Here is a 13,711-nt window from a genome sequence, read left to right on the forward strand (position 1 = left end):
TTACATATTAAAGGAGAAAGAGATAGAATAATGCCGAGTAAACATGAAACTAATATTTTTCATCTTCAAATATGTTTTTTTTTTGGGATGGTAACATATTAAATGGTGAAGGATCTTAAAGAATGCTAATAATGATTTTAAATTCTACTATTAACCCTAAAACTAATTTTCTTTGTTTTTAATTACTAACCGCATGGAGTATTCTCTCTACATTATTAACTTTAGTTCGTTTATGAAATCTCGGGAAAACAACTAGTCTTGTGTGTCATTCTGTTTTTATTTCCTGCATGAAGAAAAGTATTTTTTTACCTACACTGTGCAATGTGCATGCAATCTCAACTAACTAAGCTAATTCAATATATTAACTTTATTTTAAATATTTTGAATTTACATTTAGGTTTTAATGGTAAGTTTATGTGTTATTAATTATAGACTTATATACATAGACCATTTCAGACTATATTTATCATCTTTTATATTGATTGATTGGCTGATTGATTGATTGCTCAGGAGTTGAGATTATCCATGTTGCTACCTCCAGTACACCAACTAGAGAATACATAATGGACGAGGGTAAACCATAGTTCAAGGCTTGAAAGAAAATCAAACCTGTCCCACTCTTTTAATACTTCTGCCTTTTAAAAAAATATTAGTCCTAGGAACAGATTTAATGAATAGTGATAAGTATTGGAGCCACGGACTGCTGGTTTAACCAGTTTTTTGTGCGCCTGGTCAAGCTGAAGAGAAATGGTTCTTTTGTTGTTATTCAATAAATCTTTAAAAATATCTTTAAAATGTATTAATAGCATCTCAAGCTTCTGAGAGTGGGATTGGATGATTTTCCTTTAAGATTTTCTAGCATGGTTTCCTAGATCTGCATGCTACCCTTATATATATATATATATATAGATTTAGGGCTTCCAACTTCAGTATTTATTTAGCTTAGTTGACCGATTGGTTAAACTTTATGCTATATTCCTTTATATTTATCAGAGATTGTTCTTATGCTTAAGTGTAGCTGTACTGTACAATTTACTAATAGCTGTGAGGCCTGCATGACATATTTTTTAACCTTAATCTTAATTCATTTTCTTCCCTATGCTGATTGAAATGAAGAGTTGAAGGACATTGCTCTGCTTTATTACACAAGATAGGGTCTTTACCTTGTAATCTGGGTGTAAAGAACTTAATTTTAATTTCCTAACTAGATGAGGATAGTATGAAAAACTTCAAAGCAGCCCTGGAACGTTCTGTTTCGATAAAGAAGTCTGAATCTGCCAAGCAGACAGGGTTGGATAGGTCTATGTCAACTAGACAACCTTCTCGAGTACTTCCTAGTATTCCAGTTGCTAGATCCTTGTCGCTTGGTAGAAGTAAAGGTAGAGATGTGGTGCTGGGACTTATTTATCAGATTAGATGCTGATGATCCTTTATCTCATTAGTTTACGATAACAAGTGAAAAAGGATCATTCATTGTCGGAAGCTTACTAAATATTGCAATATTGTACAGAATTAGCAGGATATTTAGAAGTGATTAAACAAAGTTATATGTTCTGAAGGACTGGTGTGTGCTCTGTGCTGTCTAGGGAAGTTGTAATATAATGGTATCGTTCTTCTAATATTTTGTAGATAATCATGGTTTGACAGAAGTGAGGAATTCTGACTGTTGTGTACATATGCTGTTGTTCTTAAGGAAGCTTATTTTAACGCTGGTTCTGGGATAAAATAATATTCTCCCGCTTACTTCGCTAACTTTAGATAATCATATGTTTTTAATTGTGAGCTTTAAAATCTTTCGCATCAGATTAAATCTGATTTTTAATCAATGTTTTTTAATGCAAAAAAAAATTACAGTTATTAGTTGTAGAAAATTGTATTATTTTCTTTTCAGTATGAGATGATCATATATAATCATCAGATTAATTTTCGATTTCATTTTTGTATCATTATTTTGAATAGAAGTTAACAGGGACTGTAGAATAGTTATTAGTTAACATCATGTCAATTGTCAGGGATGTACTTTGTTCCTACTCATATCATGACATGTTACATAACCACTAGAAAAGAACCTAAGGAAATTGATTTTTATATCTTAGATTTTATCCGAGTTCACTTAAACATATTAACATTAATTTGTGAACCAGGATCAAATTCAGATAGGCTTGGGACTGTACATAGCTTTTATGGGACAAAATTCTTTTTTAAAAATTTTATTAAAACCAATTTTTGTTTAGGGGAGCACACATACAATGAGGAAACTGACGGAAACAGGACCTTCTCCGAAGGAGAAGCTGATACTAGCCGGGCAACAGACCCAGATTCTGCCCTCAGTCCAAAGAAGGAGAAGAAGAAGAAGGGGCTGAGAACCCCCTCTTTCCTTAAGAAAAAGAAGAAGGATAAGAAAGAGAAAACCCCTGCCTAAGCCCCTAGCTAAACTGTTTGTGATACTGATTTTTTGATTTTGACTCGTGATCCCTCTAGGGCCAGTACCTATGATATGGATCAACGACCATGAAAGATTGGCTTTAATGTTAGGGATATTGACCCAAACATTATAAACAATCTTTTCATCGTTTGGTCTTATTTATTGGGTAGAAGTGACCCTTCAGGCAGATTCGTCTCTTATACATCCCTCAGACAAAACACACTGCCGTCTTACAACAAAACCACAAATATTAATTTCACTAGGACAGCTTATGTCCCCTTGAAAACTGCTACTTTCCATGATAACTGAAATGTTATTGCGGGGGTTTTAGAAGAGACTTCGAGACGCGTTTTCCAAATCTCGGGATTTTTTATCTAGAGTATCCTTGTTTTATCCCCATTTATATTTGTTAGTTCTTGGCCTTGAACAACCTGTTATATTATCTAGACCCGCCTTTTAGAGAAATTAAAATGAAAAAGGTTTTCTACAGTTTACACATACATTATACACCCACACACAAAGGCTAATATGTGTAAATCGCGGCATATAGCACGATGTACTGGTCAGTGCAAAAAAACGCGCAAACCATGTTATTTTGGTGGATTCGCGTGGATTAGATTTGAGAAATATCGCTTATCATGCTTAGAATGTTTGCCTGGTTAGATGACTACAAAGTAAATGAGTGGAAAAAAGTTGTGAAAGCTGGTTTATATATGATACATTATACATGTTTCGGGTTCTTCAATCAAATATTTTGTCGGAGTTTAACACTAAGTGATGAACTAAGATTAAGATATTTGTTTTTCTTAAAAGTTTTATCTTTATTCTATTCTTAACTTGACATCGGAAACCTCCTTATTCCTTACTTTTAGTTAATTAACAACTACAGTCCATACAATATGAATAAAATTAACAATTGGCAGTTTTTTGCAGCTATTAACACTATAATTGACCAAAGTAAAAGTTGAATATATATAATTGTTGAAGCATTGCCTGTTTGTAAACAGATATATGACAGTACAGTCTCACTGTCTCGAATGTAAACACACTGTACAGTAAAATCCAGGGCTGGGTGCATGTACCGTAAAATTATTAGCTTTAAACCAGCTAAGTTCCAATTCCTGCCCCAGCCTCGGACCTGCAACTATTCCAGTCAATAATTGAATCTAGTTTGCGCTGCTGTTTTCCTCTTATAATTGAAAATATATACAGTAAAGAGTAAAAAATTTTATTTAAATTTTTAAAATAAGTAATAGAGATTTATAAAGTATTTTTTTAGCTAATGAACGATACTGTCATAAATGTGTGGTAGTTTTAAAAATGGATCAAAAAATTTGTTCCTGACTTGCTTTTAATGCTTTTTGTTTTAAAACTGTTGAAGAAGAAAAGCCTAGAATGTTCAATTACGGTTGTCGTCGTATATATCAATACAATGATCATGACTTTCGAATTCAATTTTGATTTTTACTAAGCATGGATTCACATTAACATAGGATCAAAGAGAAGCTGTCAATTAACAGCTTTTGTATCTTGCTTGTAAACTTGTAATTTGAAAAATGTCTGTTAGAAATCCAAACTTAAATTGAAAAAGTCATATTCATTGTATTGATATAAACGCCGACAACAGGAATAAAACTAGGAGAGGAAAACTTATAGCTTAGTTTTAGTTACAAGTAGAGAGAGAACGGGCCCTGCAGTAGGGAAACAGTACAACAAAATGACGGTTTTATATTTTTTACGACTTAATTTCACTCTATACTTTTGAATTCTCTTTGATAAAAGAGCAATACATCCATACAACTGAGGTGAAATTTATGTTTAATCATTTTAAGAAGAGAGAACGCTTTTAGAATATATTTTAAATTCGCTAATTTAAAAGTTGCAAACACTGAAGTTTGTCTTTTCTAAAAAGACTGAAAACGTAATTACGAGTAACTTTATTTATAGAGTGGCATGTTCGATTTACGTGGTGTCTTTTAGTACTTTGTCATGGGACACACACACATCATAGGTTCTTTAGTACTTTGTCATGGAACACACACACATAGGTTCTTTAGTACTTTGTCATAGGACACACACACATCATAGGTTCTTTAGTACTTTGTCATGGGACACACACATATCATAGGTTCTCTTTATCATGGGACACACACACATCATAGGTTCTTTAGTACTTTGTCATAGGACACACACACATCATATGTTCTTTAGTACTTTGTCATGGGACACACACATATCATAGGTTCTCTTTATCATGGGACACACACACATCATAGGTTCTTTAGTACTTTGTCATGGGACACACACACATCATAAGTTCTCTTTAAAATTGAGTATTTTAAATGTGGTATTTCTGCGATTTCTGATACAAAAACAATGGATGCAAGTGTTAGAAATGAACACTTTTTAAGCTAACAACACTAGTGAAGTTTACTCAATAATACAACTACACAGTTCCTTTAAGCCCAAATCTTCTATCGTCTCTTACATGTCATGATGTGAATTTCTGACTAGTTTTAGATTTTGTAATAAACTAAACAATTTGTAGATGTGTAGTTTTTCTACTTCTGGTAGTAGATACCACTGTAAACATGTCCGTTTCTGATATTCATTACTTTCCTCCTAAAAACAAGGTTTGTATTACAAAAGTATTTAAATATTTTTAAACAGGATGTCCGATCTCGGTGGTCTTCTTTTAACATGATGCAGGGTGACCCAAGAAACATGACAATAAACAAAATAGTTTTTTAAATATAACCTGATCCAGGGTAGAATAAGAGGAATATGAGCTGGTATAGATAGAGAAGGGAGTAGGATAGACAACTGAAGCAAGAACATAGAAATTATAATAATTATAAAAATAGATATTCGTGATAAATGGTTTCTCTATTGAGTTTATTATTAACTTTGTTACGTTATCAAAATTAATTAATTATTTGGTTTTCCATAAAACATTTCTAACTTTTATAACAATTCTAAATTCAGTTCTTTCAATTCAGCGTCATGGACTCCATGGACTAACCAATCGTTAGGCAACTTGTTAACATAATCATATCGGCTGTGTTGCTCGGCCCCCAAAAACTGAACCATCAACTTTAACCAGCAATCGTTGACTTTGTTACTTTGCTTGATTGATCAAATATACATGTATTAGAACTATATTTACCTAGGCGCGCGAAAAGTGGGGGCAAGATTCCCATAGCCTGATTAAGGGGGGGGGGGCAAACCCCCCCCTTAAGAAGGTTTCTCCCCCCCCCCCCCATTGTAGGAGGGGCAAGAAGTCCTTAACAGGGGTCCATATAGTTCCAAAAATAGCAAATTTTCTCGAAAATTTGAAAAAAAAATATACCCCCACAATAATTTATTTTTGAAAACCTACCCGCATTCTTATATAGTGATAAACAGAAAACAATTGAAGGACGACATTTCAGCAATACGTAAGGGTTTTGATGTTCGTACAAAGCAAATATCTTTACTAGTAACTTAGCAAAGCACAATTTAAGTGAAAAGGGTCTATTTACACTGTACATTTGCTATTTCTAATGTTCATTGAACTAGATTTAAGTCCAAACTTGAGTTTAAAAGTCGTCTTCCTATTTCAGAGTTTTCTGGTTATCACTGTAGCAAACTCAAATTCATTGTAACAATTTTCAATATAAGCTCAGATTATTTTTAATTCGTCCCCTTTCTGCAAAAATTGCCCCCAAATTGGATTTTTAAAATTACACTCACACATTCTCATTAAAATTGCCCCACCAGACTTTAATTTGCAACATTTGTAACACTTGGTTTTTTAGATTGCCACCAAATATTTTTAATTTGCACCTAAATTTAATTTGTATGCCTAAATGTTTTATAAATACACCCAACTTTAAAATTTACAGCCCTATTTAAAAAATTTGACTCCAAAAATAAAGATTTAAGATTTCCATACACAAAATTGCCCAAACTGAAAAAAGCTTTCCAAAATTAAAATTTGCCCTTAAAACAAAGAACCCCCCAGAAATGTTTATGGGAGGGGGCAAAAAATACTTGCACTTTGCTTCCCCTTGCTGAATGTCTAGTTGCGCGCCTGTAATATTTATCATGAACTTATTCAAACAAAAATACAATATCATGAACTTATTTAAACAAATATCAACTTTTTTGTATTTGAAAAAAAAATCGTAAGATTGTTCATGCATATTTATTGAATCTTACCTGGAATATTGATGGAACACAAGTTAGCCTTGTCAAATCCTGCCACCTAATTAATTGTTTGATAACAGGCACGTATGTAGGAATTTATCCAGGTTCAATTTATTGAACTCTTCAGGGGGGAAACGGCAAATTGTTCGGGACACAGCCCCCCCCCCNCCCCCTCACTTGACTCCAGCATGATCATGATTGTGGACCATCTTTAATCAAATTTTGTAAATTAAAAAGAAATACCAAAATTTTCTTTTGCGCTTCGCGCATCATTTCTAATTGAATTTCTAACTATTTTCCCTGTATAGTCAAGTACTGCTAGGGTTGTTAATCCTGTCTAAAAATGAAATAATCGGTTTTAGAAAAAACTATTGTTCTTGAAAACGACCCACTCGTTTTGAACTTTCAAAAAATGAAAAGCGATCGTTTTTTAATAATAATAGTTTTTTTAAAACGATCCGTTTTTGAAAAAAAATTTCTCTAATTAATCTGAGTTTTATGAAAATGAATTTCATTTTTTTTCAGGAAGATGAAGCTATGAATTTTGTCTTGAATGGTTTTTTATCTAGATAAATAATCTGAATGTTTTCTGACCTTGGATTTTCCTACCAAAAATGTTTTTTCTCTTTAAAAGGTCTTTAACGATCTGTAACGAAAGGTCGTCGTTAACGGTCACTAACGATGGGTCGTTTTCAAAAATAAATGTTTTTTTAAAACGATTGTTTCTTTTTAAACAAAAAAAGGTGGTTTATGAAAACGACCGTTTTTAAATAACAATATTAATTTAAAAACTTTCGTTTTTAAAACTATATTGTGGACAAATATCACTATAGTGGATGGCTGTAGATTGTAATAAGGGATTTTACATACAAGGTGTCCCACGAAACATGACAGTTGCTGAATATTTTAAAATGTCTTCTTCCATAATTTGTTCAGTTGTTTGATACCAAAGAAAACAATAATAAACATTATATGGCAGTATTGTTATAGTAAAATTGATCCCAGATTAAGATTTATTGGAGTAAAAAATCTATAAATCTAATCCAGTATTTGGAAGACGACATTCTAAACTATTGATCAACTGTCATGTTTCGTGGGACACCCTGTCATGGATATTTTAAGGATTTGGTATAGTATTGAGCACAGAGCCAGTCCTTCAACAATATGAAAATTCTCTTTTTTCACTTCAAATCCTTAAAACAGTTTTTTTTTCGACAGGGGTGCTAGCCTCCTTATACCCCCTCCCCCCGGGCCCCAGACTGTGAAAATAAAATTTCACAAAAGTGCTAGTTGCGCCACTGCTCAGGTATATAAACATCTCTGATCCATATAATAAACCTATCGAAGAAACTGGCGCTGTAATATCATAAGACCCTCCATTTACAGAGGATCATGTACTATATCTGATCCAAAATGTGGAAGATATTATCGTTTTTCTAGCTCTTTTATCAGGCATGCTTCTCTACAAATGGAGGGTCACTTGAAAAGTTTAAATTTTGTTACAGTCTCTTTAAAGTTTTTACTTAAACAAAACTTTGTTCTTGATTGAGATTTGTTATTAAGTTTAAAGCTAAGTTTTAAGAAAGGACAAAGAACTTTCACTGAGTTCTTTTAACAGGACATATAAGAACTTTTCAAAATGGTTCCAGTTGAAAAACTTTAACTCTGGAAAAATTAGGAAGTATATTCCCCCTCGTATACCTGGCTAGAACAGTGTGGGTGTATGCTAGGAGGAGAGAGAGCCAGGATAGGACGGAGAAGAATAGATTTAACTCCGTCCTGGAGAGCTTGACAACTGGGAGCAGGAGCAGGACAACCAGCACCAGGAAGATGTAAGAAATAATACCTTCATCAAATATTTTATTAAAAGGATGGCTTACGAAAGCAAAAAGGGGTTTATTCATATTCTGTAAAGTTATCTAAATATATTTTTTTCCCAGCACGATTTAAAAATTGTAGACTTTGAATACAAATTGTTGTATTGTATCTGATTGCTGAACGTGAAAACAGTTGGGGAGCCTAACAGACGTAGCATAAGGCTCGGAGACAATTTTTATTGGCTAGGAGGCTCCAGAGATCAGTTTGCGAGGCTCATGGATGCTTTGCACCCCCTCCCTCACTGTACCTGCAGGTAAAGAAGATCTGGAATATGTCTGTAGAAAGATAGAAAGCCAGGAGTGTACAACTGTAGAGAATAGAATCATTGGGAGTAGTTTACTGGTCAATTCTTTCCAGCGAACTAACCAGTTTGGAAGCTGGAGATATTTAGTACCTAAAGGAAAATTAAAACTTGTTATATATATATATATACATAGTGTCCTAACAAATATGGGAATTAAGATGCGACTTAAATATCGTCTTCGATTTCCAATAGTGAGTGAATGGCCTGTTCTGTAGAAAAAAGGTTAAATGTCTAATAGGCTTCCAAAACTGTGGCCAATCTTTTTAAAGTCTTCAAAAGGAATTGAGTCTTTGTCTCAAACTCTGATTTTCGTATCCCTTTATTTTTGCAACCCAATGTCTACTAGACTATTTTGATGTTGTGAAATAAATTCAAAGCCGGACAAATCTTGATTTCTCCGTCAAATTTAAATGTACAAAAATTGCAGACCAAATTTTGGTAATCTCAAGACCTAATTCTTAATTTCCACCATTACTGTATTCAGAGAAAAATGCCATGTACATCAAATACAATCTGAAGGCCGTCACTTAATCGGCTCCATCCCACTTCATGGGGGCGGACTTAAAGAGACTTTTAAGGAAAAATAAATGGTGGTATAGGCTGAAACCTTTTATATATTTCTCGAGACACAGACATCAGATAGAACTCAAATAGGTCGCGATCAACTCCAAAAGTGTCTATGTTTCAGCCTATATATCCTTAACAGTCCCTTTTTGTTCCAGATGTTGGTGAAAATTTCTGAGCCTTAGGGCAGCAGTGCAGTAAAATAATTTATTATTCCACTTTTCAATTTTATGCTAACCTCGGATAAGATAGATATAATCCTCTATAGTTGATGGAAGTTTGCTTGCTGATAGAAGTATAAGAGCCTAAAATTAAGCTATTGATAAAACTTTTTGATTAAAAAAAATGATTACGTGACTTAGTCTGTTTAACTTCATAATGTAGAAAACAGTATGATTGTCATCTTTGTTCTTTCCGCTAAGGATGTTGTATTTGTAAGTGTTAGAATATATCTCTGCAAAAATGTCCAGAGCTGGGAGCCTAGGAGCTGTTCAGTTTAATACTTATATTTCCGATCGCTTGATATCGATATCCACTGTGCACACTTTTAATTTGAGGATCCATGTATAAAAAAGCTAAACCTTTTCATATCTTCATTTTAGTTATTCTTCCCGTGATCAAAGCTTCCTTTAAACCCCCTTACTGAATACAATTAGCATGCGTGGGATGTTCAATAACGATTAAGTTAATCTGCAGATTAAAGCAAAAGATCAAGATCATAAAATATTTGTTTTTTTGTTTGTTTGTTTGGATGTCCGATCATAACTCAGGAACCCCTTGACCGATTTGCCTTACATTTTGATTGGGAAACCTTGAGTTCTTAACTTGGTTTTCAGATTATTAATTAATTGGGTCTACTTTGATAGGGAAAAATAGGTAAAATAGTATATTTACGACCAAGCGCAGTTAAACGGCGGGAGTAACTGTGAGTGTCCTTGGAAACACTTAGTTCTCATTTCTCAAGCTATATATATTATATATATTTTGATGCCTGGCCAGCTGATGCATGCTGTACAGTTGAGAATAGCCCAAATAAAATGGCGTCCCGATCCCACGTTTTCTCTCCGTGTGTACACACCAATTCTCTAAAAAGAGTTGTTTAATGTTTACAATATCAAGTAATAAAACACAGTCAAGGGACTGTCAACTTTTTTTTTCAATGGCCCTCTATTTAAAGAGTTACATACTCCCGATTAAAAAATATTCCTCCTTGGCTCTGCAATTTATATACATAATATCCGCAATAAACTTTTATAGACAAACCACAATTGAAAATAATCAATTTTTAGAGAGAAAATCATAGATATTTTCATAATTATTACGTAGAGAAAGAATTTAAAGGTATTGTTGTTAATCGGGCAATAAATTGAGAGTCATTTGAATTATCATGGACAGTCCCTTTGAAAAATACCTGATCCAGTCTATCAGGAATAGAAGAAGCCAAGTAGTGACTGATATTCCAGCCGCTGATCTCCACAATGGAAAAAGTCTAAGTGGCATATTTTCTATTTCTCGAGATTTGCTCAAATCTCCATAATCAACATCTCGGTGTCCTAGAAGCCTGAAATCACGAAATGTCACACTTGGATTTTTCATATCTTTTCCTAGAATATTTTTTTAAAATCACCTTATTATCGTTTTTACAAAGTTTTTTGCCCAAGAAGAATCTCCACATAGAGGTACATCTTTTACACAATTGGATGAACCTTGAAAAAAAATCATGGTTTTTAATATGGATTTCCCGCAGACGACATCTTGAAAATACCAAGTTGTTCTTGCTGTTTTACAAGAACGCTACAAGGTCGTCATTTATCTTTCACGATGAAATGAAACACCCTGTATCAAAACAAATTTTAAGCTCACCAGTTAAATCTTCAATGTCAAGTGTGCACAAGGATTTTACTAAGAAAACTCCCTCGGGTAATCTCTTTGATAAACATTCAGCCTAAAATTAACAGAAATAAAGGTTGGTCGGTAGATGAAGTAAACAATAAGTTATGCCATATTTATGCATTGTAAATTGTCTAGTTTTTGCGTGCCATGGATTTTAGTTTTTTAGTTCGTTTTTATTCAATTAAAAGGCTCCATTTTCGAATCTGAGAATTTATTATATTCTAAATGGTTTGCTTTAAAAATATGCTATTGATATTTTGTTCAAAAGTTTAACTCTGATTTAAATTTATTTCTTATATGACATAGCAAACATTTTGCACCAAGTTTCTAATAAAGACAAACTTATAAAGTTCCAATATTGAAATATAAAAACAATTCAGATTATAGTGGAGACCTTCAATGTTTTTAAAGAAACCGAAAATCTATGTCTAAAGCCATTACTAAACACAAGATAAAGTTCATTCCAGTCCATTCATTTGTTAAACAAAGAGCTCTGCTCCTTTAAAAATCTTTTAAAAAAACGTACTTGTTGAAAAGTTAAGTAAAGCTAAATTATTTTACCTGGGAGAGTTTTCCCTCAGAGATTATATTTCTTCTATTTGTAACATCTAACACAATTGTTCCAGGTTCGATGCCCCTAATCAACCTGATACAAAAAATTATATGAAACGGTAAAAACTTTTTAAAGATATTTTTTATCTAATGTTCATTTTAGGGATATCTGGTCATAAAACAAATACAATTTATCTGCAATGGATCCGAAAATTATGAAAAAAAACTTTAGATTTAACATTATGTCCATTTTAAAGCTAAAAATAGTAACCATTTGTGTACAAGGTCAAAAAGTAAACCTAATTACCCTAATTTTTCGAGGGTAAAGCCAGGAACAGCGAGCACAACAACTCCAGCACCCTTTTCATACAAAATTTTTTATTTTTAAATCATTTAAAAACATTAAAAATCCATCTTTAATTATCAAAACTCTGTGATATTTTATATTATATTGAATTTCCCCAGGCGTGTTTTCTACACAAAATTTTACTATTAATAACATTAAAAATTTATATATTCGTTGATCTATTCTTATTCGATTTTCTTTTCCTTTTTGAAAAATAGGCTTTTTGATTTAAAGATGCAAGTGAAAGGGGAATGTTTATATTATTTAAATCAAAAGCGTGAATAAATACAATAATTATCATCTACACATAAATATTAGTGACTAATGTTCAAATGTTAAAAAAATGTATGCCTGCATTAAAGTGATGAACACCACATTTATGTCGGATTCGGATCAGTGTAAAAATCAAAACAATAATCATAATGATATTGTTGGATCGTTATAATTATCAAATTGTTAGTTAACAAATTATTAATACCGAAGGTGTAAGTTCCACATTTTCTTCAATACAATAGTTCATGTGTAAATAATTAAAATGTTTATGACATTATAATTTAATATCAAAATAATAAGATCAAATATTCACCTAATTAACTCTGGATCTCTGCTACCCAAACGAACCAGTATTCCGTTCTAGGTTAGAAATGAGTAATATGATTTATGAGAACAAGATCAGAAAAGAAGATGATCAAACAAGAATTCGGTTCCTCATCTCATCGTTTTTCTGTATCCCATTGATTTGAATACTTAAACAATTTGTTGAGATGCAAGCTTTGACTTTAAGGCCTTCCCCCAACCCCACACTATGCATGCTATACTTTTTTCCGACACCCCCACCCCCGTCGGCCATTTTAGAGTTATAATATACCTGAGAAAGTCTGGAAGCTATTGCTATACCTACAGGTCCTGTACCAATTATACAGACAACAATACCATTCATTGTGGTTTGAGCAGAAAAGAGATCTGACAAACTTATCAATATAGTTATAGTTTTATTTTCAAACTCAAAATACAGTGTAATAACTAATAATATATAGCGTAGCTAAAAATAAAACAAATATAAAATTTAATGTGACCCAATTGAAAATATAATTTATATAATAAAACAAGCCATTCGTATATGTATATGTTGCGTATAGCCGGCCAAACAGCTGGACCGATTGGGTTGAATTTTTTTGTGGACACTCATGGGTGGCCGAGGGATAATATGGGCTAAAAAAATTCACCTCTTTTTTTAAAAAAATGTTTTAAAATATTTTTTTTCAATTTTTTTTTTCACGGGTAACGCCGGGCTGATCTTCAGCTAGTGTTTAATAATTTTGTTCTGATCGGTATCTATATATAAATTTGGCTTGTCTGTTTGTTTGTTTGTCTGTTTGTTTGTTTGTATCCAATAAACGTCAAAACGGCTGAACCGATCGGGCCCAAATTTTTTGTGGGACATCTAGGGAGCCCAGGGAAGGTTTATGAATCATCAAAATTTCAAATATTTGTCTCTATCAAAATTCGATCGTCATTAAATTTTTTAAAATTTTGAAAATCCGCGAAATTTTTTGTGAAA

The 13,711-nt window shown here is 32.7% G+C and overlaps 2 protein-coding genes across 2 annotated transcripts; one reads left to right on the forward strand and one right to left on the reverse strand.

Moving 5' to 3' along the window:
- The first annotated feature begins 249 nt into the window (after positions 1-249).
- LOC111709715 (beta-adducin) lies at positions 250-3,656 on the forward strand. Its single transcript, XM_023483602.1, has 3 exons — positions 250-573; positions 1,209-1,379; positions 2,235-3,656. The coding sequence occupies exons 1-3, from the start codon at positions 564-566 to the stop codon at positions 2,420-2,422; spliced, it is 369 nt and encodes a 122-aa protein (XP_023339370.1). The 5' UTR covers positions 250-563; the 3' UTR covers positions 2,423-3,656.
- A 662-nt stretch (positions 3,657-4,318) lies between these two features.
- On the reverse strand, positions 4,319-12,670 carry LOC111709807 (metalloreductase STEAP4). Its single transcript, XM_023483722.1, has 13 exons — positions 12,629-12,670; positions 12,112-12,164; positions 11,814-11,898; positions 11,223-11,304; positions 10,987-11,065; positions 10,771-10,920; positions 10,351-10,444; positions 9,598-9,664; positions 8,739-8,885; positions 8,315-8,459; positions 6,626-6,671; positions 5,184-5,248; positions 4,319-5,047 (listed from the first exon to the last, which is right to left on the reverse strand). Exons 1-13 carry the CDS (start codon positions 12,668-12,670, stop codon positions 4,987-4,989), a joined length of 1,116 nt encoding a protein of 371 aa, XP_023339490.1. The 3' UTR covers positions 4,319-4,986.
- Between the last annotated feature and the right edge of the window lie 1,041 nt (positions 12,671-13,711).

Source organism: Eurytemora carolleeae, unplaced genomic scaffold (genome assembly GCF_000591075.1).
Source record: "Eurytemora carolleeae unplaced genomic scaffold, Eaff_2.0 scaffold46, whole genome shotgun sequence".
Lineage (NCBI taxonomy): Eukaryota > Metazoa > Arthropoda > Copepoda > Calanoida > Temoridae > Eurytemora > Eurytemora carolleeae.